The 26,956-nt window shown below is 45.7% G+C and overlaps 1 protein-coding gene and 1 long non-coding RNA gene across 8 annotated transcripts in view; both read right to left on the reverse strand.

Annotated features, from left to right (window-relative positions):
- Positions 1 to 10,861, reverse strand: part of PRDM6 (PR/SET domain 6) — a 106,502-nt gene extending 95,641 nt beyond the window's left edge. For 2 of the 5 annotated variants that reach the window (XM_079995581.1, XM_079995580.1), the window contains exons 1-2: positions 10,843 to 10,861; positions 5,924 to 6,489 (exon numbers count right to left, since the gene is read on the reverse strand). In XM_079995581.1, coding sequence (XP_079851707.1) covers positions 5,924 to 6,479 — 556 coding nt within the window. In that variant the 5' untranslated portion in view covers positions 6,480 to 6,489; positions 10,843 to 10,861. Of the gene's footprint in view, positions 1 to 5,923; positions 6,490 to 7,068; positions 7,899 to 10,842 lie in introns of those variants that run through there. The other 3 variants (XM_079995577.1, XM_079995579.1, XM_079995578.1) reach the window with 3 other exon arrangements.
- A 788-nt stretch (positions 10,862 to 11,649) lies between these two features.
- The window catches only part of LOC307226857, a 29,226-nt gene continuing 13,919 nt past the window's right edge, over positions 11,650 to 26,956 (reverse strand). The window contains exons 3-5 of one of the 3 annotated variants that reach the window (XR_013843600.1): positions 18,942 to 19,113; positions 13,672 to 13,752; positions 11,650 to 12,146 (exon numbers count right to left, since the gene is read on the reverse strand). This is a non-coding gene — a long non-coding RNA (uncharacterized lncRNA). Of the gene's footprint in view, positions 12,147 to 13,671; positions 13,753 to 16,835; positions 17,247 to 17,274; positions 17,664 to 18,941; positions 19,114 to 26,956 lie in introns of those variants that run through there. The other 2 variants (XR_013843601.1, XR_013843602.1) reach the window with 2 other exon arrangements.

Below are 26,956 nucleotides of genomic sequence, written 5' to 3' on the forward strand. Positions count from 1 at the left end.
CCTCCTTCGATCGCGCGTATGAATGAATTAAATTTCGGTGTCAGGTATCAGAAGGTTAGGAGAATATTGTGTGTAGATAAACCTTGCCACCCCCTTGGCCCTGGGGGAGCCCCATATACAATGTGCGGATGATGAATGGGCTTTGGGAGAGGAGATCGAAGCGAGGGCCGCATTGCCTCCACTCTCTCCTACAAAACTATAGGGCAATTAATTGTGCCTTGTCCCCTCATCCTTCATCTCCTTGTGGCACATATCGATGGAGATTACTGCTGATGGACCATTTTATCACCTTAAATAAACAGTCACCACCTTTTCTAACCTCAATCTAATATATGGGCCGCGAGCTGCTCTCTTTAAGGGTGCTGCTGCTGCTGCCGCCGGCGAAACGGATGATGGAAAGTAGCTAAATCAGAGGCGTTAGTAGCAATTGGGGAAAATGCGGATTTAAAACGTAAAAGGCAGGGGACGGTCCATATTTCGCAGAACGCTGCTGCGGGCAAATGCTCCTGTCGTTCGATCCAGTAGGACGGACAATGCAACTGCTCTCTTGCATTAGTTTGACACGATTCAGAGCAGCTGGGGTCAGAAAGATCCCTTTCTTTGTTGTCGGCGTTTCAATGCAAGGGAGGAAGAAGAGCCGCGCCACCTCCAGTTCCGAAAGCTGCAGCGCAAGGACATAAAATACATGGATCTCTGTTGCGATCCTAAAGACCATGTCGCCTCAAACCCAAAATCACTGTCTTCCATTCGGGATTAATTAATGCGGAGTAGGTTTTTAATCCTTTCTTCTGCACGTCGCGATAATTAAAAATGAATTAAAAGCCCCGTTTCTTCCATAGGTAAGAATCGAAACATTTACCCCCCTAAAGTGAGTAAGTAGGAGCGAGGACATTTCAAAGACTTTGACGTCAAATCCCAACTGGAGTTATTTGATTTGAATGTCAGCCTTCAGTAAAAAAAAATTCTGGCATATCACACATGGCCAGAAAAAGCCTTTTGAGCCTCTTTTTGCGCCTCGTGTGAAGTTTGTTCATACAAGATAGAAGCTTAAAAAGAGATTTCAAGTTGAAGGCGCTTTCTGGCCAAGACAGATTTATTTAGCAGTCGCCTTTAAGACCAATACAAGCTTCAGGCGTGAAAACGCCCTAAGTTGCTCAGGATCATGGGCGTGAATCTAGACATTAAAATGCACAACTGCCGCTTTATTTAAGCAAAATCCCATTTGATTTCCAATCGTAATGAGTCAGACTGTGACAATTTATTAGCTAGAAATGTCTCCACTTGAAACAATAACATAAATCACTTTTCCTTTTTTTTCCCCTTAAAAAAATACCCTCAAACAGATCCTCTTTGAAAATTGACTCCTGGCTAGTACCTATTGAATAGTCTCTCAAATAATCCATATCTGTGATTGAGGAGCCCTAAATTAGTTAAAATCTACTCCCATTTACCTGGGAGTAAGTTCTACCGAACTCCGTGGAACTTACTTCTGAGTATGCATGATGGCGCTCTAACGAGGCAATACTTTGCACGTCTACTCAGAAGTAAGCCCCATTCAGTTCAGTGTTGTTTGGCGCCTCCATGATTGTTAAACCTCATCTACCCAAACAGAACACACAGTGAAAAAGTAGAATATTTTGCTTTACATTTAGGCACGATTTCAATTGAGAAAAATTAGCCATTCGTTGTACATATCGGAATGTCCACAGGTATTCTAACACTGGGATCCTCATCATCTCTAGTTTATAACTTTTAAAACAGTACTATACAATAAAAGATATTCAGGTGAAACTAAGAGTCTTGTGCATTATTCCATTTGCAATTAGCATATGTCGATATTAATCATAATCATAGTCAAAGGTTGACGGAATCTGGTTATGTGAGATACAATGCAGCAAGCTTTATTTCCCCGACACAAACCTCATTATCCTTTAAAATTATGGAACATATTCGGACCACAGGGCATCTGGACTGAACAAGGTTTACCAGCATCGGGTTAGGTGTCCCAGTTAAGCCAAACGACTTGGACTCAATGAGGCTGAGTCTGCTATCCTTACTTGAAACCTTCAGTGGACAAGAGACCCATCGAAATGTGTAAATGTGCTTCAGATAAGAGTGCAAAATCCAATAACCTGCCGTAGTTCGATTACAAGGGCAAACTCTGCATTTTTAATTTACTGGACTCTCCACTTTTTAAAGAATGTAAGAGAGTTTCTGGTCAATCAACATGAAATTAATGGGAGGCGAGGTCGGATAAATGGAGCTAAAATCAACTCCAACAGGTCATCGTGTTCCGTACGATGACCGCCCACCCTTGCAGATCTGCGATATATTTCTGGCGTAGAACTTCAGAATTTAGGGAACCCGTTCCAAAAACCAGCGCGCTTTCACAAGATGAGGGCTGAGAGCTCGCTTTAGTGTGGAATGCGTCACTTGTGCATGCTGTTACGGCGGGCACGTCGCGTGTACAGCTAGCCAATGGGCACATTCAAAACGGGAGGCGCGCGAAATTGCAAAGCAAAACCAACTCTCCACAACCAGCAGCCTGTGAAAAGAACTCCAAAGGCGCATTAATGTGGGCTGGGCTACCGTTCTGTGATTCCTTTTAGCCTCTGCTGCAGTCACCCCTGGCCCAACAACTGCTTCCATAGCCCAGCGATCCCCGCTGCAAATCAAAACTAGTCTCAAACCATAAGGCAGTCCACCAGTCTCTGGCCAAGGATCTCCACCTTCCCGTGCCGAAAATCCCTTTATCTTTTGACCGTCCCTATAACCTCTGAAAAGGATCCTCCTCTCCTTATTCGTGAACCCTGGAAAGCCACCCCTTCTGATCTCCGACAGAAACGAGAGATACCAGACCACGAGGCGCGTGGGAAGAGGGTTTTGTGGCACATTCGGGGGGTGGGGGAGAGAGGAGAAACAGACGGGCTCACTAACAACGGGCTCGATCCACCACCCCTCGACACAGCCCCGAGATGGTCTGGCCAAACCCTGAGGTTGTGCGTTTGAAACTAGGAAGGATCTCAGCTCGGAGTTGCTTCCAAAGAAATCAGAACGGGCTCATAGTTAAGGATGAGTAAGGAGGGATCAGCGCATTGGGATTTGGATTAGGGAGCGGATTGTGGAGCAGATTGGGAGCCCAGCCTAGAACTAGGCGCGCTCCAGTTCCCTGGCACGCCCAGGGCTTGAACCCGCGCCGAGCTGCGTTCGCCAGCAAATCCGACGGTTCCTGAGCCGCGTCGCGATCCCGCGTGGACCACGTGGAGTATTTTACATCAAGTACCGCTGGCCTTTCCAAAGCTCTTTCTCTAAGTGCTGGCGAGGGAAGCACGAATTGGCTCAGCAGCCCTGCCCTTTCTGAGGTCACCCTTTGTTTTACCTTTCCTGCTCTCTTGCAAGCCCTTTATCTTCTAGATTTACCGAGCTCTGTCTCTAAAAAGTAAGCCGCGTACTGTAGGCCATTAAAAGCGCGTTTCAGAGCCCATTAATTTATGAGTCTGTAATTTATGGGAGCAGATTTTTTCTCTCTTTCTCCGCCCGAGAAAACACGCGCTGCGTCGCCTCTGGAGGCAAACGATGCGCTGAAATGCTCAGGTTTCCCACAGCCCATGATCGGGATCGCGAAACCTTTGCGCTTTGCGACACCGGCGCGAACCGAAAACCCACTTAGCGGTTAAAGTGTCACATTTAATGCACATTTAATGTGCAAGGTTCCGGCTGCAATCCTAAACACGCTTGCAACTGGAGAGTAAGGCCCATTGAACCCCATGGGACTCACATCTGCGGAAACATGCATATAGGATCGCGCTGTACGGCTGCAATCCTGTACCCGCTAGATCTTGGTAGCACCGTTTATAGTTCCTGGGGCCGAGTAAGCAGGAGGATATTGATGCAGGTCTCTGGTCCTATGAATACTTACCTGGGCTTAATCCGCACTGAAACCAGTGGGGCTTACTTCCGAGTAAAAGTGCATAGGCTCGGATGGATCCTCGCCAGATTCAAAATACATTGAAGTAAATTCAGTGCGCCTTTTTGCTAAGGAACTGCGTGTTTCGTGACATTGTTTCAATTAAAAAGAACCACCCGCGTTACCGTTAGCACTGGGAAGTTTCCTCAACTCGTTGGAAAAAATATACATACAAACTTTCTAAGTTACATTGAAATTGCGTTTTTCCTGCTCCATGCACTGACCAGTTAAACCGGACTATTTATGTTTAAACCGATTTCCATCCCATTTACGTCCAGGTTCAGCAAGGTTTAGAATGCAAGCACTTCTGTTTAAACTAGTTGCGGGCTTCTTTTCGCCAGTCCCTGCAGTCTCTGAGCTTGCCTCTTTCAGCCCAGAGCGCAAATTTACTCCAAATCTCCTCGTTTTGATAGCATTTGTTGTCATACAAATATTGTGAGGATCGGTTGTAAATTCATCCAAGTGCAAATATTGTTTAACCGTAGTTCGTGAAACTAGAAAAATACTTTAAAAAAACAAACCCTTATTTCAACAGGAGAAATAGTGTTTAAAAGCTACGCATGTGCCATTGATAAGGTTGATTGCTCCTAACTATGCGAATAACAACACATAATGTTATTTAAGACAGCTGAAAAGATTTTAAGCAATTCCAAAGGCGTACAAGGAAAGGAACATGCTGTAATTGAGAAAAGGGTATTTGGTCAAATCCACACTTCAAAAAAGAAACGTAACAGGGCAATCCTAGGTGTGTCTACTCAAAAGTAAGCCCTACTCCGTTTAAACTTACAGCAGGGTAAGTGTACATGGGGTTGCAGCCTAAATCTCACGAGGGGGGCTTTTCGACTCCCCGGTTTTGTTTTGTTTTAAGGTCAATGTGGCGGTCTCAGTAATTCTGAAATCCCCCATAGCATATTGGTTTTGACACCCAATTAGGCTTTTGACATTTATACTTTTGAAAACAAACTTTCTATGGAACGAACGTGCCTCGCCTTTGACGCTGAGAAGGCAAACCCAGCTGCGTTGTGCTACTGGCATGAACAAGGGCCGAAGGGGAAAGGATACAGTATTTTTAAAGGGACAAAAAAGCAAAACTTTTGTTTGTTTGTTCTCAGTGTAGAAAAAACATCTTCCACACATTTTAGCTTTCCATACAATATTTAAATAAAACATATTCATTTTTAAAAACAACAACCACCACCCTATTTTCAGCAAAGTTCTAGAAAACATTTGGTATGCAGCCGGTCACTCTCCAGTCCTGCTATAGCGCTAAGTGCTTCAGACGACCACAAAGTCCTGCCTTGCCAATGCCCCGTTGTTGGGAGTGGGACTTATTTCGGAGTATGTGCTCTTGAGACTTTGGGGGAAGTTACAAAGTTTCCCAGCGATCATTTGGGGACATTCTGCAAGGAGGAGGCGTCTAAAGGCATCTTGAAGTGTTTTATTTAGTTCCAAGCAGTAATTCTAGCAGAGTCTGCGTGTGCTGGATGACCAATTCTGCTTGGGATGCCCTTAATTTAGCCTGCAATCTCACGCACACAAAATCTCTGGGGCTAAGCCCCACTGCAGGGCTTAGTTTTGAGTCAAGGGCTTATTTATTTATTATTATTATTATTATTATTATTATTATTATTATCATCATTATTATTAGTACCACGCCCATCTGACTGGGTTGCCCCAGCCACTCTGGGCGGCTTCCAGCACATATAAAAACATAATAAAACATTGCACATTAAAAACTTCCCTATAGGGCTGCCTTCTAAAGGTTATATGGTTACTCATCTCCTTGACGTAAGTTCCTGCTTCCATAAGCTCTCTTGAGTTTAGTGGCTCTCTCACTTTTGAGAGCGGGTCCTTCTTTCTCTCCCCCCCCCCAATATTAAACATTTGCACCCCAAACTTTAGCCAAAGTGGCTGTGCCCTGCCGCGCGTCGGGAAGGTTGGGTGGGGAGTACATACGGTTGTTGGGGTCCCCGGTGTGCTGGTTGAGTGGAATGATCTCCATGCGCTGCTGCCCATACAGATAATAGTCCAACTCCTCGGCGGTGCAGCGAAAGCGGGCCGGCGCCCTCTCGCCGCCCTTGGCCACCCCGCTGCCTCCGCCCAGGTCCTTGGTCTGCAGGAGGGCGACCGGGGCTCCCGTCGGGGACTCGGAGCTCTGAATCGGTCCAAAGACGGGGATCTGCGCCACCGGCAGCGCAGTCAAGCTGGCCAGGGAGGCGACGGCGCACGAAGACGGGGCGGACGACGGGGTGGAGGAGGAGGAGGAGGAAGACGACGAAGAAGAGGACAAGGAAGAGGACGAGGACGCCGCCGACGAGAGAGAGGCCGGCAGCGGGCGGAGGCTGTCAGCCTGGGGCTCGACGGCTCTCTCGGGCGCCTGGAGGTGACCCAGCAGCCCGGCGCCGCCTTTGAGCTGCTGGCTGCTGTGCGGGAACAGCTGCTGCCAGTGCTGGAGGTACGCGGGATCCACCTTGAGGAAAGCCGATCCTCCGGGATCGCCGGGCTTCAGCATCTCTGCGAGCCTGGAGGAGAGGAAGGAGGAGAGGTAGAGGGGAGAGAAAGAGCCGTGAGAAGCGCCGTCGGGACGGCGGTGAGGGGCTCAGAGTCTGAAGGATGCTACTCCCGACGGACTTCGACCCTCTCAGCAGCCGCTCCGCGAGGGAGAGGAGGCGCATTTGGTGCCCGCCAACGGCTCAACGTCTGCCGCGATCCTGAGTTTCAGGGAGGGATGGGGAGGAAAGCGACCCCGGGGCACCCATTCTTGCCAGGGATCTGGCCTCGCCATCCCCAAATTGCTCCCAGGCGAGTAATATTCCGGATCGCGTTTGAACTACCCACCTCCTTCCGCCGCCCCACCCCGGACCGTCCCATCCTGCCAAGTTCTGGGGCGAGGGAAGTCCCCACGGACTTCTAGGGACCGAAGATCGCAAAGCGAAAGGGGAAGCGCGCAGCCAGCCAAACGCGCCAGGCCACTTTTCTCCCCAGCGTCCCGGAGAGAAGTTGGCGCGCGGCGTGGCAACTTGAGCAGAAGGCGAAGGATCCCGCCAGATCTCTTACCCTGATCCCCTAGCTATCCATCCTCCCGCCCGCCTCTCTTTTACCTGGATCTCTTTGTGGGCTACCCGGATCTGAAGGCGCGCAGGGCTCTTGTCTCCCCGAGGAGATCCAGGGTCGCGGAGGGGAAGGAAAGTGGAGACGGTGGGGAAGGGGTGCTGGAGAGATGATGTTCCCGAAAAGCTCCGCTCAAGCAGCGGGAGAGGCGCCCGAGCGGGGTTCGGACGGCAGGGACGTGGGAAGGCTGTCCCGCGTGGAGATCTCCAGCGTCTTCCTCGCTAGCTCTCGCCGCGGCGCTCTACGGCAGGAGCGGCGGGGCTCGGCTGCGCTCGGCGCTCTGGCAGCCTCCGGGCGAGACACGTGGGTTTTACGACAGCACTAAACACAAGCGTGTGAGGGAGGCAGGAGGGAGAGGGAGGAGAGGGAGGGGGAAAGAGCGGCGGATCGGAGCGCTGCTTAAACTCGCAACACAACCCCCACCCTCCCCGCCGCGCGCAACCTCGCGTAGGTTAAGTTCAGAGCAGCCTGGTTCTTGAACAGGGCGAGAAGGCTGCTGCTGCTGCTTCCGTCGTTTGCCAGACGGCTGGAGGGAAGGGAGGGAATCTGCAGGGCAGGGTTGGGGGTCATTGGTAGACTTCTGGGTTCCGGAAGAGGGTGAAGCGTCCCCAGGAGCCAACTGCTAGGGGTCGAGGTCCCTTCGCCCCCCAATAAATATTTGAGGGGGTGGTCCGCCCCCCCCCAGTGGATGGCCAGTGTCCATTCAAATGGTGTGCCGTGTCTTGTGATCGATTATGTGGGGCGCGACTTGCCCCTCCCTCCGTATTCGATTCAAGTTGGCACCCCTGAAAGTCTGCCAAGGCGAGCCCCTTCCCGGAGCCCAGGCAAAACTTCGGAGTCCCCACCCCACAGATCAGCCTTGCTGGTCTCTGGATGTCCCGTCGGCTCAGAGGTATTCCAGTGCTTGGCTTTCGACTCTCTCCCCCCACGCCCCGTCCCACCTTTCCCCATCTTCCACCCCCCCCCCCATCCCCCAGGTCTTAGCTGCCGAATAAAACCATTGGTTCATAACTTTCCCCTTGTTGGAAACAGGGAATTAAACACGGTCCTCTTTCAAAGTCAAACCACTTTGTAGCCCCTTTTTTGCGATTCACAAGCCACTTGGGTCGGTGCCAGGAGAACGTACACCGAGCCGCTTCAAGACCTAAGGAAGCGCCTTGTGGACTCCGTCATTATGTTGACGTTGCAGGGGGTTGGAATAGATGATCCTTAGGGTCCCTTTCAGCTCTGCAATTCTATTATTCTATCCTTTGGCCAAGAGCAGCTCCAAATGGAAGGTGCTAATCTATTCATCCATTTATCCATTCCTCCTGTCCCCAGGATGAAACAGTTTTTACAGAATAACTCGTGCAGCAACGTGCTGAGCGTTTGAGGCGCAGTCGCCGGGCCTTTGCTCAAAACGACACATAAACGCCTAGCAGTTAGGAACTGGCGGTCGTGTGCACCGACGAACGCGCTTCTGCCCCCTTAAAGTCTTATTGGCTAAGTTAAACACGATGGGATTTCAGGCGAGGTCAACGTTTGAACCATTTTCCTGTACCCCAACCACCCCACGCTTTCCTTGGGTTGTTCATAATTCGGAGCATGAGCACACTGCGTGTAGCGTGTAAACCTAACCCAGGGAAAAAAAAGAATACATATGTCAAACTTCCCCCCAACCAACTTCTGCTGTGCTTCCTTTGCAAGGCGGATAGATTGCGCGGGGCACTAATCTGCTTTAGCGCGCACAGCCTGTCAAAAAGCGCTTTCTGCTCAGACAGAAATGAATGGTTCCGCTTCTAGACCCGCTCCCCTGCGCCACGCGTGTCCGAGGACACATGTTCCACGCTCCTCGTTTAGCAATGAATAATAGCCCACGCAGGCAAGTGTTTGCGGAGCCCGTGTCTCCTCCTGCCCCCCACCCCTTCCCGCACTGCTCCACACTCCTTGCTTTTTTTAGAGAGCCTGGGAAACGCCGGTGCTGTTTAGTTTTCGTCTGCGTCCAAGGCAAGACACTTTCACACAAATCTGAACAGAACTGCTAGGACAAAAGGCGGCGGCGGGGCAGAGCGAGAGAATGTTTTGACTGGCGTCACTGTGACTAGGTCATTCGTCATTTTTCGGAACAGATTGATAACACCTAAGTTAAAGGCAAACACGCAACTAAAGGGGGGCGGACGGAGGGAGGGACGGAGAAGGAACCAGCGCCTCTGATTTCTGAAATTTAAAGCTGGCTGATTGTCAAAGTCCTTTCGCTGCCCTTGATCAATTCGATCGCCTCGAATATTACGAATTTCCACTACTACCACCCTTCTAAGTCGTCATTTTCTAAAAAGAAAAAGTTCTGTTGCTCTTTTAAGCACGCGGGTGGAGGAAAGGGAGAGGGGACCCGCGAAAACAAGTTTTCTAAAACTCTTGAGTGTAAGACGGTCGATGATGCGCTACAAAACCAGGAATAATTCGAAGAGCTCCTGCAAAATTACTGCGTTGATCTAAACTCTGTCGTCGCTTTTAGGCTACGATCCTAGGCATAGTGACTGAAGAAGCAGGATGGGACTTTTTGCGCAAGTTTGAACTCTCAGCAACTTTTATTTTGCCTGAATTTCCTTTGTAACTGTATCGCTTTCAATCACTTATAATTTAACGCGTTAAGAATGACGACAGGCCCTTAGGTGGTCTCTAGGTCCGGGTCCAGTTCTCTGATTCCAACTATTGGCCTTCTCCTTCCATAAATACACTTTCTTTTTTGCTAATAACCCTTCAGATGCGAAGGGAAAAAAGCGGGAGGAGGGAGGGGGAAACAAACCTCCAACTAGGATTGTTCATCTCCCTTCCTTGCGCTTAAATGCATTGTCAATAGCTGCATTTGTCTTACAGGCTGTTTGCAGGAGGGAGAGAGGCAATCTGCGAGAACGAATCAAACGGATCCTTTCGGGATGCAATCCGCTCTCCTAGCCGGAGATCAGGGTTCCCTCGGAGATCCCGCACCATTAAACCCGAACTTTAAATAGGGGTTTATGCCGGATTAGTGCAAACCTACCCTTCGCTCCTCCTCCCAATTTCCTTATGAATTAAGGCCTCGGACGTTGCGGAACCGACGGCGCTTACTATTATTTGTGTAGGTCTTTCCGCTCTCTCTCGCGAAAGTTTGCGGCGGCTTTGGATCTGTCCTGTACCGGCCACGTGTGTCCCTTCCAGCACCCCGATGACGTCTCTCGGTTCCCGAGCCAACCTTCCCTACTTTCCCGCTGTCATTCGTGCAGCGAGGGACAAGGAGATCGATTCCCCTTTACCCAGGGGATTGCTTTTCCTCTTTCTTTGCCCAGAGAGGTACATAATTCAATCGGTGTGGTGATCCACGTTTCTTAAAAGTGGGCAAGGAATAGCCATGAAATATAATGGCCCAAATAAGATCCCCAAGAATTCCCACCCCAAGAATTGGGGAGACAAGGTGAAACACACACACACTGCTGCATAGGATTGCTAGGGTCAGCGCAGAAGCGAGAGTGCCTGGCGGTGCACGCGCATTTTAACAGGAGGCCGGTTCTGCGTCCGGATGCTCAGCGACAGGCGCGCGAGCAAAGAACTTGACCCTTTTTCTCTGCGCTTGCCTCGCCAGACTGTTTGGTGCGCGCCAGCCCGCGTTGCGCCTCGCTTTCCTCTTCTTGATTTCCTTTAAATGTGCCTCTTCTCAGCGCGTGCTCTTACTTTCTCGCTAGTTCCTGCGTTTAAAGAGGCAGCAAAAGCTTATATCCTATGAACACCCGCCCACAACACGCACACACCTGGCCTCCTCGCGCTGTCTTCCTCATCTGACCCCCCCCCCCCCCAAAAGAAAGAAAAAAGATTATTATTTATAGGACGAACGCTGGAAACAAATCAAATCGATCGGTTTCGCGAGCGGTCAAACTTTGATAAAAATCCATCGCCCCCTCCACCGGATCGATCCGCGAATATTTGTTAGGAATCCATTCCCAGAGAAATAAATAAGGAAGGGGAAAGTGTTTGTATTACATGCAAAAAGGTGAGACGCGGTGGTGTGTTTTTCTTCATTGATTAATGACCTCTAAAATAAAACAAGTGGGAAGAGGAGCCAGGATCGATGAATTATCTACCCCCAAATCCATCATTTTCCCCCTCCTTGGGAATATTACATACATACCGCCCCCGCCGCCCCCAACATCACCCCTTTGCTTCTTACACTTTCTCCTTGTGAAAGAAAGGGGGGAAAATAAGCTGGAAGAAGCGAAGACCCTAAAGAATATATATTGAATCTGGGAGGGGCGGAGACCCTATCTGATTTCGTTTGACACACAATTAAAAAAGTTTCCTTTCATATTAATTAATTCTCGCGATCTGAGGGGGAAGACAAATGGTCGGGCGCCTCTGACAGGAGACCGATAAAGGCTCCAGCAGCTTTCCTTTCTTGCCCTGGGCGCCTCTTCATCCCACTTTTAAGGTCAGGAGAGCCGAGCTAATAACTCATTAATAGAGACGTTTATTCAGAAGCGATTCACGCCCCACTCCGCGCGCCCCTGCGCAGCGTTGCCGAGAGGTAGTTTTCTTCGACGGAAGGGGCGAGGAGGCGGCTGTTAGGGGAGAGAAACTCTTCTTGCGCTCCCAGGATCCGGAGAGAGCGTGTATGTGGGGAGATGAGACCTCCCCCCCCCCCGCAACCGATGCCAGGTCCTTCTCCGCACCCCATACAGACGTGACCGTCTATCCAGCTTCAAAGCCAGCCCCGCTTCCTCTCCCGCCGCACGTCTAGGATCCCCTGCCTCATTCCCTCGCAGGCAGCGTACTTTAAATGGCCACGGAGAGGTCGATCTTCTCTTGTCTTCAGCTGCTAGTTTAGGAGGACCCACTAATGTGGCACGTCCTCATCACAGAATGGAAGGGATCTTGATGATCTAGTCCAACCCCCTGCAGTGCAGGAATATGTAGCTGCCCCATACTGGGGATCCCATATGAGGATCGAACCTGCAACCTTGGCGTTATCAGCCCCTCGCTGTAGCCAGCAGAGCTATGCAGGCATATAAGTCATCTGGTAACAGTGGGGTCACCACCATCAATGAAATAGTGCACGATTCTGCAACAGGAAAAGATTACACAGAGAAAAGGAGGGTAACCCAAAAATGGAGTTAAGGAAAAGAGGGAAATTCTGCTGCTACATGTTCATCCAACTGCACACTCCAAAAATCTCCTATTTGACACAGCTATTCAGGAACACTCTTCCCCTTTCTGTTCCGTTCTCACTCTTTTAAAAAGGAATGGAAACCTTACAAGGGTGTATCTTGTATTGTAAATTAGGATTATGGGAATGTCCTCCTTGGTCCAAACCAGACTGCCAATCTGCTCCATTCCTTTGTGGAATCTAATTCAAAGGTCAACCTGTAGACTGGTTCCAGAGTTCGAAACTCCCACTATTCTAGGCGCATTTTGCGACAGGGAATTTAAACAGCGTGATAAGTTTCTGAGCTCTGGGCACCGTACTGCGCCTAAGATTTCAGATTAAAATTGCAGAGTGGAAGGAAAGGAGGACCTTTTTCTGCCTCCCCACTTCCAGCTACTCTGAAGACTGCAGAAGAGACCCTTTTAAGAATATTAGGGGGGAGAACAGGGGAAGGACTCGACCATGTGAAAAATGAACATAACATTTTAGCTGCAGTTTATTCATTTTCAGCTTTGTATTCTTGTTATAAAAAAACGCACCTGGACATTCCATTGTTGCACCCATAACCTCAGTTTAAGGAGCCATCTAGCTCCTAGCTTTCATATCTCAGTTTCTAACACTGACTGGTTCACACATGCATATAAATATGCATTGCTTGATTATTGGACACGTGATGACTGACAGCTGAATGTGGCAGCCTACTCTTTTAAACAGCTCTGCATTTGAGGTGTTGATGTCACCTCATATGAAACTTCCATCAGTGGTGAAACAAATGCAGCTTCTGGTGCTATATCTGTGACAGTCCAGTTATCACTTGATGTTGTCATCAAGGGATGAGCAAGCAGCGTGAGCCTGGCCCTCACCATCTTGATTATATGTGAGCCTCAACGCAGTGGAGACTAGTCCTTTAAGGCTACAGGGGCGCTGTCCCACCAACTTGTCTGCTTTCAAATACAGTACATGGCTGCTTATGCAGTGAGGCTTGGACAAATTCAGTTTGTTATTCTCAGGGTTAACAACAATCATAGCAACAGCTGGGTTGTCTTTGCAGACTTAAGGGCACAGGGTAACCGAATAAAGTTTCTCATGTGGTAGCAGCAGGCTGGTAATACCAACAACAGAGGCTGATTTAGGGTAGCGTGACCAGTGGGGTCACACTGGGCACTGTGCTGCAGGGGGTGCAAAACACACACATGAGTGGAGCATGAGAGGCTGGGGGGGGGGAGGGCATGTGAATTTTAGATAGATGGCATCCCTGATTCCAAAGTGTTTGTCATGACCAGAAGTTAAGGACAACTTATCACCGCTTTACTACTATTTTCATTACTGTGCTCACAACCGCTGGTTTTTCTTTTTCTTTTGCTGCTACAACAACGACATATCAGGCATCAATTTAGATGCTTTACAGAACACAGAAATTGTTACACATAAGACTTCTTACCCAGAGAGTATTTTGCATGGACCGCTCCTATCGCAATTGACAGTATCGTCAGCTAAGCAGCAACAATCACGACAACATTGGCTTGGAACAAATGAGAAAATACAGTTTGAATGCCTTGTTCTGAATAAGTTGTATATTATACTTAATAACAAGGTTTGATTTGGTTACCTTGGATATTTAACACTTTTCAAATACACATATGGCCCAAACAGCAAGAAAAAAACCTTTAAAAGCGACATTAAAATTAATTTTTTCAGACATTATGCTAAGTTCTTATAAGCTTTTCTCATGACATCATCTGTATTATTATGTGGAATGAAGACTTTTAAAACCTATCTATGAATTCTACCATATCTATATTATTTATTTATTTGGATAATTTATATACCAATTACTTACAATAATCTTTAAATGGTGTTTGACTGTCTCTAAGCAGAGTGTTTTACATTTGTGTTAAAAATCCCATTTAATGTCACGTGAAAAAGCAACTTTTAACAAGTCCTTTCCTCATAAGGTTAAGAAGGTCTGCCAACCTAGCAGTTTGAAAGCATACCAGTGCAAGTAGAAAAATAGGTACTGCTGTGACGGGAAGATAAACAGCATTTCCGTGTGCTCTGGTACTTGTCACAGTGTCCCATTGTGCCAGAAGCAGTTTAGCCATGATAAAGCTGTCTGCGGACAAACGCCAGCTCTCTCGGACTGAAAAGAGAGATGAGCGCCAAACCCCATAGTCACCTTTGACTGGACTTAACCATCAAGGGTCCTTTACCTTTACCTTTTTACCTAACGAGGTCTACAAATAAATGAACAAAGGATTCTGTACACACCTGAAAGTAAATCCCACTGAACTCAGTGGGACTTGTTTCTGAGTAGACATGTAGAGGACTGCACTGCTAGTCTGTGGTGCTGTACATTTTTACTAGGAAGCAAGTTCTTTGAAAACACTGGTACTTATTTCTGAGTAAACATGCTTAGGATTGTGCTAGAATACAGCAGTTCAGGGGATATATGCACGGTCACAGTAAAAGGTAAAGGTAAAGGTACCCCTGCCCGTACGGGCCAGTCTTGACAGACTCTGGGGTTGTGCGCCCATTTCACTCAAGAGGCCAGGGGCCAGCGCTGTCCGGAGACACTTCCGGGTCACGTGGCCAGCGTGACAAAGCTGCATCTGGCGAGCCAGAGCCGCACATGGAAACGCCGTTTACCTTCCCGCTGGTAAGCGGTCCCTATTTATCTACTTGCACCCGGAGGTGCTTTCGAACTGCTAGGTTGGCAGGCGCTGGGACCGAGCAGCGGGAGCGCACCCCGCCGCAGGGATTCGAACCGCCGACCTTTCGATCGGCAAGTCCTAGGCGCTGAGGCTTTAACCCACAGCGCCACCTGCACGGTCACAGTACATACTGGTAATTCTTGGTGCTGTCCTCATGATCACTAGCACAGATTAGATTGCAGGTTTGATCCCCATATTCCTGCAATGCATATTCCTGCAATGCAGAGGGTTGGACTAGATGATCCTCAAGATTGAGGGGAGCATGACTAGTTTGCCCAAGAGAGCATTGCAGGGGTGCCGCAGTGATTTAAAATGTAAGGTGAGAGGCGAGAGGGCACCAACTTTGGGCATTGTACAGGGCACCACTGAAATTTGAAAGCCCAAAGTTCACCGTTGCTGGGCCAGATTTGACAGGTGGGCAGAGCCATCCACCTGCTGATCACCTGATGTCCAATTGCACCAGGTGATGCAATCACGTGGTTGTCGAGACTTCAAAGTAGCATGCAAGGCACTTTGCAAGGAGAGGTAAACTTGCCTCTTTTAAAGCACACTTTAATCATTCTGCTCTAATGAAAATCTGGTTACTGTTTGCTAGCTGAGAAGTGTGTTAAATGATCTGGAAAATGCATTTCCAGACACATTTATGGATCCAGCATTACTTCTCTAGGTCAGGTACATAGCAACAACTGAATTGGGAGGAGAAAGCATGCAGTAGGATTTATTTTCATATATTTGAATTTTGTTCCTTACAATAATGGCACAAGCTAGCCTCATGGAGCTTGTCTTTTTAATGTTGGGTATTTGGTTCCAGTTTTGGAAGCAGTCTTCCATTTTTCTTCCATATCTTTTCTAATGATGCGTGACCAGATAATGAGCTCCGCCTAGATTGTCTGCTAATAGAGGTACAGCTGCCCAACTCTTTACATTACTGATGCATAGTCCTTGGAATTAAACATTAGAGAGCACGCAACATTTCTTAAGAAATCTGCACAGATATCAGATTTTGCAGAATTCACATTTGGAAGCCAAACAAGATCTGTTGGGTGTGCATCTAACTCCAGGGTTCCTCATCCCAACTCATACCAAAAGGAAAGATTCCACATCAGACCACAGGATTTATCTTTCTCATGCCTTAGTGTAATTCTCACTAAGTGGTATAGTCAAGTAACAGGCTTATCAAGTACAATACTGTTTGTGAGAACCAGGCAACAGTAGTTTAGCTGCTTTATAGTAATGAAGAGGCAATCCAATCTCATACAAACAATCACGAAATGATTGTGTTGTGTATCTTCTCAGCATAAATGTGTCACTCCTTGTAACAAGGGGTTAGCAAAGCAAGGACTTCGAAGTTTTGCAAAGAGTTGCAGGATGCCTTGTACAGCCTCTATGTGAAGAGCACCTGTTCACTTGGTACTGGTCTGAATCTGTCAATTGATTCCACAAAGGCCACCAAACAGATGCCAGTCAAGTAATGACTTTCTGCCACTATTGACCTAATACGGATGTGATCCAGTGACCCAAGGGGTGAAAGGTCATGTATCTTATTACCAAGTCCCTTGGCCACCACTTACCAGATTCAAATATTGGTGTTTATCATTACAATAAATTTAATAATCTGACTCATGGATCCCAACAAGGAAAACTATCATCTTATATCTAAGTAATGAATACAATTAATATACAGTAAATGTTAAGCCATCTAATCTGATAACCCCTGCAATGCTTAAAACAATATTCAGTATTTGAGGGTTTTTGTTTTTTAAAGACACAGGAACTTTATCCAATGAGTTTTTGGCAATCAAAATTATTTCGGATTTGAAGCACTGACTTTCAATATTTCATTCCAGCATTCTCCAGTATTCTTTTCCCCAAAGTAAAGTTACTCACTTCAAACTATAATTTAAAGAAGATTTATTGGCATAAACAGGGATGCACTGAAAGTCACCTCTGAGAGTGAGAGCAAAAGCAAGCTTTAAGTGCTGTGCAAATCAAACATAATAGCAAACCTTGTATCTTTTGGTAAAAATCACCATGTTCTATTAGTTACATAATAAATGGCATGTGGTTGTCATCTACTGGGGTGGCAGATATGCCCTGCATATCACACAGTATGATCTGTGTAGACAGAAGAGGCATGTTTCTTCTGACTGCCATTTGCTTAGCTGCTTCCGTTTCATAGCTGGGTGTGGGCAATCAAATGTCAGGAAGCTGAACACTTATAGAAACTTGAGAGATCTTAGGAGACGGGGTAATATTGTCTCCCAAATAGTGTGTGGTGCCTCCAACCAATCAGCCTCCATGTTTCCTGAAAGGAAGGTCAGTATGTAACTTGATAAAGTGGGAAAACAAGGAGGAATTTATTTAACTAGGAAAGGAAGAAGCAAGAGGAGCATTTCAGATAAATGTGGCCTTTAAGAAGTTTTTAAATGCAACAAAATTAGAAGTGGAAAAAAAATAAAATAGGGTTTTTTTTGCGGGAGGGTGGGGGGGGGGTTGCAAGTGGCCAATTAGCTGTCTGCTGTGACACAGTGTGGGACAAGAATGCACCTTTGGGCCTCTGTCACTCTCTGGCTGTGGAGCTGTTGCAGGATGAATGCTCTGTGAGGGCAGAAGGCTACTGCTGTTGCAATCTCTTCCAGTGGCTCTTCTTCTTTCCCTAATAATCAATTCTCCTTGTTTGAATTTTCTCACGGAATCTGTCTTCCAGAATCTCCTCACAAATCTTCATGTGAAAACAACCCCAACAGTAGCAAAAAAGGGAGAAATATTCTGTTCCAGGCTTCCCTCAGGGGGATTGCATTTCAAAATATTGCACTTAAATTAGACAGGGCAAGTAACACGAATGCAAGATTTCTCTCTGGAGAGACTCTGGGCTGCAAAATATCCAGGAATACCATAGACGGTTCTGGCACAGTATAATGTCCGGCAAACATTTTAACCCTGTCCCCGATATTCTGTGCGTGCATGTCAAAAGGATTGCTAGCATCTCTTTAAGCACCAGAGAGGGAGAGCATCTGTACATGCTCAGAGAGCACCACCTTTAAAATGAAGGCCAGAGAATATTCAAAAAGCCATGCAAAAGGAATTTTACTGACAGCAGCAGGAGGTATCTGGTGTCCCTCTGTTAAGTACATCTTGAAGAATTTGGAAAGGGTTACTTTAAAAAAAATAAGGTTGACTGAGTTCAAACGAGAAGAGCAGTTTTTGGGGGTGTTTATCTATTAATATTCTTTGTGGAGACTGGATTCTGTCATGTTACAGTTCTTGATTCTGTGACAGTGCATCAAATATTGTTTTAATTCTGAAATGGCTGGTTTTCTGTGATAACGGAGCAGCCAGTAACAGGAAATTGATGACTGTTAAAGCCTCAGCGCCTAGGACTTGCTGATCGAAAGGTCGGCGGTTCGAATCCCTGCGGCGGGGTGCGCTCCCGCTGCTCGGTCCCAGCGCCTGCCAACCTAGCAGTTCGAAAGCACCTCCGGGTGCAAGTAGATAAATAGGGACCGCTTACCAGCGGGAAGGTAAACGGCGTTTCCGTGTGCGGCTCTGGCTCGCCAGATGCAGCTTTGTCACGCTGGCCACGTGACCCGGAAGTGTCTCCGGACAGCGCTGGCCCCTGGCCTCTTGAGTGAGATGGGCGCACAACCCCAGAGTCTGTCAAGACTGGCCTGTACGGGCAGGGGTACCTTTACCTTTACCTTTATAACTAGGGCATCTCCTTCAATGATAAAATAATAGAACTAATCTTTTGTATATTGTTCCACATTCATTACTGTATTTCCACCCCTTTAGAAACCACTTGCTGGTCTGGAAGGGAGAGGTATCAGAGGAAGCTGATGTCAGGAAGGAAAAGTAACAGAACTTTGTGGGAATATTCAGTGCTTTATCTGGAAAAAGTAGATTCCTTCCTTCCCTCTGTCCAGACCTATCTGGAATACTAGAAAATCTATCTGACAAGAAGGGGTAACTTGTGGCCTAGTGGCTGGGAAGGGGCCCTCACCTGCTTGACCTGGCTGTGCTGCAATTCACAGCTCTCCTGGTCAGGAACATCCCAGATCCTGATATTTCAAGCTGCAAACCTAAGACCTAGGAGCAGGCCCCGGCAATGTCATGGGTAGGCTCTGGTGATGTCATTAAACATGACACATTAGGCATTAACCACAGTACAGCACCTGAAAAGGAAGAACAGAGAACCTTGCACTTTTTCTTAAACACACTTTTGCCCATCTATCATTTCAATTTTTCCCCATATCCAAAATTATTCCTTATGCCCATACCTAGGGTTTACAACTGGATTATTTTAGGGTGGAACAGGTGGGTACCTGGAAGTAAAAGGGGAAAAAATGCTAGTATGGGATTGGAAACTGGCAACCTTTGCCTTTGCCAACCTAGTGCCCTCCAGATTTTTTTAACCATAACGCTCATCAGCCTTGGAGTCGTTGTCCACAGCATCTAGGCTGGCAAAGACTGATCCAATATCTTTGTTCAGTTAGCACTGCACGCCCCCACTGTCACTCCAAGAGCCAATTGCTGTGTAATTGTCTCTCCTTTTTCCTGCACGATGCACTTTATTATAGTTCTCTCTTGACTAACAGCACATATATTGATGCCTGGTTTTGATCCTGTCCAACGCTTGCCAAAGCAACATATTGCTGATCCTGCCCAGGATTCATGAAGACAATAAAAAAATAAAAATAAAAGCCCTGTCTTCCTAATAGGTTAATGAAGCATATATTTCCCTCTCTTTTTGTCATTAACTGGGAATCACAAGAGAACTGTAGACTTGAAAAGCACGTATCAGATAGTTAAACACAAGCACCGTGAAATCATTTTAATAGAGACTTAAGTCATGCCTGGGGACTAGTGTAATTCCCTAAAATAGCAATTTAATAGGAGGGAAATGGCTCCTTAGCTGAAACAAAATGGCCTAAAGAAATGACAGAATCATCATTACTTTTTTCCCTACAGCTTTTCCCCATAGTATAATTGCCCACAAAAGAGGAATAGCAACCACGCTCTGATAACACATTTTGTTTTATTTTGATTCACAGAAAGGGAAAAAAGTATTTCACCATTCTCTAGGTTTACTGGCCTGATGAAAATGTGTTGAATTTGGTCGTCTGGCTCAGTTTCTGTGGAAACCATGAGGGACAATAGTTGAATTTATAAATAATGGCGAGCATGATGTTCCTAAACATGTAGTTCAAAGAATCAGGACTCTTATAAGGGCTTATTCACACAATGCATGTTCATCACTTGGTAGCTCACTACTCCGTGACACAAACCTGAATGTATGAACTGCTTCCACTGCAAAGTATTGAGTTGAAGTACGGTAGGCAATACAAAACCCCTCCTTTTGGTTTAATTCATCTATGATGGCTGTTTCACATGTTTGTAGTCATCAAGAGACAAAAATGGATGTGTGAACCAGGGCTCTAAATTCAGTGAAAACAATCTTCAAATAATTATTTATTTGATTCCAACATTTATATACCGCCATTCTGAGACATAATCAAAATCTAGGATATAAAAAAGCCCAACAATACAACGCATTAAACAAATAGCAGTAAAAAGCACGTCGTATAAAAGATGACAACAGATAAAGCAGTCTTAAAAGTGGGCAAAGAGGGGATCAGATATGCCCATTTTAAGGGCATAATCCTTGCAAAGATGCCATTACTGAAAAGGCCTCTCTCTCACTTGTTCTCTTAGTTGCACTTCAGTTGGCAAAGAGACAATGAGAATGAGCAGGGGCTCAGGAAATGAGTAAGTTAATTGCAGGCTCTGGAGTTAAAGGGAACTTGGCCAGAACTAATTGCACTGAGAATCTAATCTACTGCTTAGTCCTCTTGGTATACATTGAGTTCGCTTGCGTAATTTCAGTAACATCTTATGAAAGGCGATTGAGGCTGGCGAGAGATGGTGTGAGATAGAGGTATGAATTGGCCAGTGTGAGAACAGGATGCTGAACTCGATGGGCCATTAGCCTGATCTAGCAGTCTCTTCTGATGTTCACTGTTGCTTGTAGCATATACATGCACTCATTTCTCTTTCTGTCCCATAACCATCCCTGATCAAACAGGTTTTCCACGTTCCTGCAGAAACAGAAAAGCCAGCTGTTCAACCAGAGCTTATGGCATGGCAAAAGAAATCAGAGTGTGTGCACCATGAGCAATGTAGGCTCTATTGGACCACCTTAATTCTTTGGGAAATGGTGTGTCTCCAAATTCAGAGACACACATCTCGTTATGCAGCTCTCCAGTGGCAATCCATTTTTTAAAAAGGTTACGACGATATATCAGGTGTGAAGTGTTTCACTGACATAACTGACTTGCATGGGGGGGGGGGGAGAAGGCCAAAACTTGCACAGAACAATTCTATGCATGTTTACTTCGGTGTTAAGCCCCTGGGACTTTGGCTGTGCACACATTCTCATTTAATTTGCATTCAGTGCACTCCACCACTGGTTTGGGAAGAGGTGTACACACAATGTTAGCTATAATCCCTATCTATCCCGTATCTAACCTGCGGGTTCTCATGAAATGCAGTGGCTGTGTACACATTAATGGCTTAAAACCCAGCTAGGGTTTGTTTTGGATTGATGCTGGATTGGGGAAAACCATATCAAAACACAGTATTTCCCAAGCAAAAACAGGATAGATGGATTGAGTGTATATTGCTTCCAAAACCAGTAATGGGAATGTACTGGATGCAGAGTAAGCAGGCGTGTCTACATAGTTTTGATGTGTTTTCCCCAAACCAGTTTCAATCCAAGCTGAGAAAAAGAATGATCAGTTTTAAGCCACTAATGTGTACACAGCCTTTGTCACCTGTTCACATGTTCATTGGGGGTTAATCCCACTACTGGACATGGTGGGACTTAGTTCTGAGTATAGGTATAGGTTTCCAGAGATGCAGGTGGCACTGTGGTCTAAACCACTGAGCCTCTTGGGCTTGCCAATCGGAAGGTTGCCGGTTCGAATGGGATGAGCTTCTGTTGCTCTGCCCCAGCTTTTGCCAACCTAGTAGTTCGAAAGCACACCAGTGCAAGTAGATACCTAGGTACCACTGTGGCGGGAAGGTATTTGGTGTTTCTGTGCACCCTGACTTCCATCATGATGTCCCGTTGCACCAGAAGCAGTTTAGTAATCCTGGGAACATGACCCGGAAAGCTGTCTGTGGACAAATGCCAGCTTCCTCAGCCTGAAAAGCAAGATGAGCACTGCACCCCATAGTCACCTTTGACTGGAGTTAGCTGTCCAGGGGTCCTTTACCTTTTACCTTATAGGCTTGTCACCTCTTCCCATTTCTGTACTCTCTTTTTTTAAAAAATAATATTTATTACTTTTAAACACTACAAAAAAGAAAAGAAAAAAGAAAAAAAACAAAGAAAAAAAAGACAATACAATACAGTATAAAAACATTACACAACACTAACACAATAAGCTAAACAAAACAAAACAAAAACAATTTATCATACAATTTCAATGTCATATCTTTCATTTACTTGTTTCAACGACCTCCTCACACCTCCCTTTTTGTATTCCACTTCTGTTAATTGTTTCAGCAATTCCTTTCCATCTTTCTCTGTTTTCTGTCCTATATTTATCTTAAAATATTATAACCTTATTTTTCCCTAATACTCTAATAATCTATCTATACTTAATTCCTTATAACATTTCTACTAAAGCCATATAACTTCATTCCAACATTTTTCCAACATTCGTCAATTTTACAATATTTCTATAAATAGTCTTTAAACTTTTCCCAATCTTCTTCCACCGTCTCTTCTCCCTGGTCTCGGATTCTGCCAGTCATTTCCGCCAATTCCATATAGTTCATCAACCTGGTAATCTTCTGTCCGATGCTCTTAACTCTTTTCCAAGTCCCTTCTGCAAGTCTTCTTCGTATTTATACATGCACTTTACTTTGTCTTCTACTGATCTTATTTTTATTTTCCTTCCTTTGAGGCTGAAGAGTAGATCTCGGGGAAACTCCCATCTAGAGATGATTTTATTCCTTCTCAACAGGGCAACCAAATCTCCGTAGTTAAACCCAAAATCCAAAAGATATTTCGGGACGTCTTTCAAAATTTCCACTATTGACTGTTGTTCTTCTAGGTTCTTCTGGTAGTTCCAACAGTCTCTTATTTTTTTTCTCCTCTTTTTTTCCCTCCTCTTCCAAGTCTGAAGGCCCTCACAATTTTAATCTCTTCTTGACCCAAGTCCAGGTCCAAAAATCAGCAAATTCCTGCGTGATGAAATCCATCAAACTCTCCTTCTCCAGTTCAAGTAGGGCTCTAATCCTCAAAATCTGATTTTCTTTAAATTCAGTCGTAGAAGGCATCGACTTATGGTCATCAAATTGCATCTGTAAGGCTGGGACTCTCTCTCTCTCCAACTGTGTTACTTTAGGTTCAACGGCAACAACTTTCTCCCTAGCCTTTTCCGCAGTTTGCCATGTCAAAGTAGATTCCTGTATCAATTTCTGAATAGTTTCTGTATTGATGTTCACTTTTTGTCCCAAATTATCAATTTTGGTAGTTACCACATCCACCTTCTTGTTAAGCTGTTCCAGTGAGTTACTTATCTTACTTAATGCGACCGCTAAGGCCTCTTCTATCAACATTCTTAACCGATTCAAGGTCAGTCCCAGAGTCTCACAGCTTTTTATCCTGCAGCTGGAAATTCCCCCAGATCAACTCTTGTAACAGTTTCAAAAGCTTCCTCTAGAGGGAAACAGTTTCTATTTGTATTAGTCCTTTTAGGCACAGTTCAAACAACAAAGTTAGTTTCAATTTTCAGTTACTTTTACTCCTTTTTAAACGTAGACGGAGACATTGGAAACAATGTATTTCTCTTATTTAACTAACTGTCAGTGAACGTTCTAGTCACGGTCAATGAGCATTCCAAAAGACGTCAGTCTTACTAGCAGCCCGTTTCCAGGTTTGGAGCGGTGGTATTTTAACTTCCTTCTTTCTCTCCTGCAAACATATACAATCCAAAACTTCCCCCCTCTTCTCCTGCTTCCAAGGGGGATTTAATATTTTTTACTGATGGAAATTTAGTCCTTTACAGTAGGCTTTCCAAGACTTTAGCTTGCAGCCTCTTTGCTTCAGTCTATTTACAAAAGGGGAAGGCGGACTTCCTGTTTTGAACCTCCCCGTTTCGGTGCCAAATTAAGACTCACGGGTAGTTGCTTTAAGATCAAATTGTCCACAGGAAAAAGTCAGCGCTCTCCGGCAACAGCTATGCGGCTTCGCTCCGTGGAAAAAGCAATCAATTCGAAGCACCGCGCCGCTCACCCCACGTCGCTCCGGATCAATGTGATTTTTAGTGGGTCTTCGCCTTTGCCGTGGCAGCCAGACCCGGATTTCCACGAAGCAAATTCCTCCCGATCAGAGGAATTCCGCCATTACCGGAGGCGCCAACCCGGAAGTCCCCCATTTCTGTACTCTCATGGCAATCCTGATACTTCAATACTATATTGAAATAAGGGCTGTCAGCTATGCACTGTTGCCAAATACAGGTTTATCTTTGCTTGGTAAAGCCACAAATTGTGATGTTCTGCTGTCAAAGCCGTTGCTGCCCCCAATCCTGCACACATTTGCTTGTGTGAAGCAGTGGACACAGTTAAAAGAAAAAGAAAAAAGGAGAATCAAATACTGAAACACAAGTGCTTCGAAGAACAAGAACATCAATTCAGCAAACTTTAAAACAATAAAAACATCCATACAGACTCTAAAAACAGTAAAACCATTTCATCAGATATAAAATTGATCTTCCATAAATGACTGGGTTGCACCTCAAGGAAAGCCTTCCTAAACGAAAATGTCTTCAGTAGGCACCTGAACATCATTGCGCTAGGCACCTGTCCGATTTCAGCTGGTGATTTATTGCAGATAACTGGAGCTGCAACACTAAAAGTCTGGTTTCTAGTGCAGGCTAAGTGCACCTCTGGGGCATATGGTACTCTCATCCGTGCTCAATCCGAGAAGAGCAGTTGCCGGGCAGGGATATAGTGTACAAGGTGGTCCCTTAGATATCCTGGTTCCAAGTCATTTAAGGCTTCAAATGCTAAAAGCAGGGCCTTGAACTGTGCCGTTGGTAGCCAGTTCAGTTCCTTCATGTTATATGGTGTGATGGGCTACCCCAGTCAACAATCTCACTGCTGCATTCTGCACCAATTGCACCTTCCAGGTTAAGCCCAATGGAAGCCATAAATAGAGCACTTAGTAGTAATCCAATCTTGAGGTTATCCACATCAAAAATATAGTGGCTGAACTCTTTTGGTCCAGGAATGGCTGTAGTTGTCTTTCCAACTTAAGCTGGTAAAAGGGACTACTAGCCACCGATACTACCTGTGCCTCAAGCAGGGCTGCCAGCTCCTGGGGGCTGAGCCCTTTTGGTGCCCCCCCCAATATTTTTCGAGGGGGCGGGCCCCCCATGTCCCAAAAGACCAGGGGGAGGAGGAAGAGGCCAAATGCGGAGCTGAGTGCGGCACAGCTTCAGTGGCCAGCTCCTCCTGCTGCTGCGGCGGCGGAGGGGGTCAAAGCAGTCTCCCACTTTTGGAGGCACCACCAGGAAAGCTCTGTGAGCCTCAGCCCCTTCATGCACCTGCTGGCAAAACATGAAATATTAGTTTAATATCCCACAAAACAGTGGTCCGTCGCTGCTGTTTGTGAGAGTAACCATGCTGGAGCGGACCCCTTTAACGAAATGATTGCTGAAAGATCGCATGTTAGTGCAGCCTTCACCAATGGTGCCCTCCAGCTACTTTCAACTATACACCTTATCAGCTGATGGCAGCTGTAATCCAAAACACCAAATCACCAGATTGGGGAAGGCTGTGCCAGTATGTTACAATATAGAAGCAGCCTGTGAAGCATTTCTCTATTCAGATTCCCATGGTTTTTTTCTACTAGTTATAGCCACTTTTGTAGAAAGAGAGCATTCGCCTGGAGTTCAGGTATGTCTGGGCCTTGCCAGAGCTCACTTGTGAGAACTAGATAGTCAGGAAGTGGCCCGTGCATCAGGGACATGTGTAGATCGTGCCCTTACTGAACTAACCCTGATAATCTGGGAAGCCCCATAGACAGCCTTTTCAGATGATCATTGGTCAGAGAAATGTAGTCAGAACCACTATTGAAATTCTATGAGCAGCAGGATTTTAAATTAACTCACCTATCAGTTTGCTTGTGGGAGGGGATCTATTAAAATCACCAGGAAAGCTCTGTACTTTTCCTCCACAATTGTGCCTGTTTAACATTATCTATCACTAAAATGTGGTTAATGTATAGGAAAATTGTGGTTAATGTATAGGAAAATTGTTCTGCTAAAAGGTCTGTTTCCAACAACTCCATTTTCCCATCTCAGATTTCTGTTTTCTTGTTTTTTTATTATATGTTCCGAGATATTTTGGTGCTTACAAGTAAGAAAACATTCAAAAACCAATGTTTTAGATTAGGATTAATAATACACATCTGCTTTGCTGCTTCTTTTTTTTTCTAAAACCACAGAATCATGTCAATTAGCTCAATAACGTTTTAAAGGGCAGTCGCATTAAATTCAGACTGGAAAATATGGCACTGCAGTTAAATTTATCTGCCTTGATGCAGATAATGCCAGCATAATGTCATCTTTGGGAAGTTATGCATCTATCATAAACTTATTAATAAAATACCTAAGTACTTCTGAAGTGGTGTCACAAGGACTGGGTTATTAGTGGACTGGTACTGCTCCAGAATAAATGATTTTGTAGCCTAAAAGCTTAAAAGGAGAAAATATTTGGACAATATGTACTGTACTTATAAAGAGGCACAACTTGAACACCACAAACATTATTGGGTGTCTGAAGCACTGCAGATTCCCCTTCTTACATCTCATGAACTTATTGGCAGACACCTGTTTCTCTGTGAAGAGCTGATTCTCTGGATTGCGACCATTTAATCTCCTTAAAACTAATGTAATTCTGAATTGAACAGAATATGGTATGAATTAAAGCAGCTGTTTATAG

The sequence above is a fragment of the Podarcis cretensis genome (genome assembly GCF_951804945.1).
Source record: "Podarcis cretensis genome assembly, chromosome: 11".
In the NCBI taxonomy this organism is placed as follows: domain Eukaryota; kingdom Metazoa; phylum Chordata; class Lepidosauria; order Squamata; family Lacertidae; genus Podarcis; species Podarcis cretensis.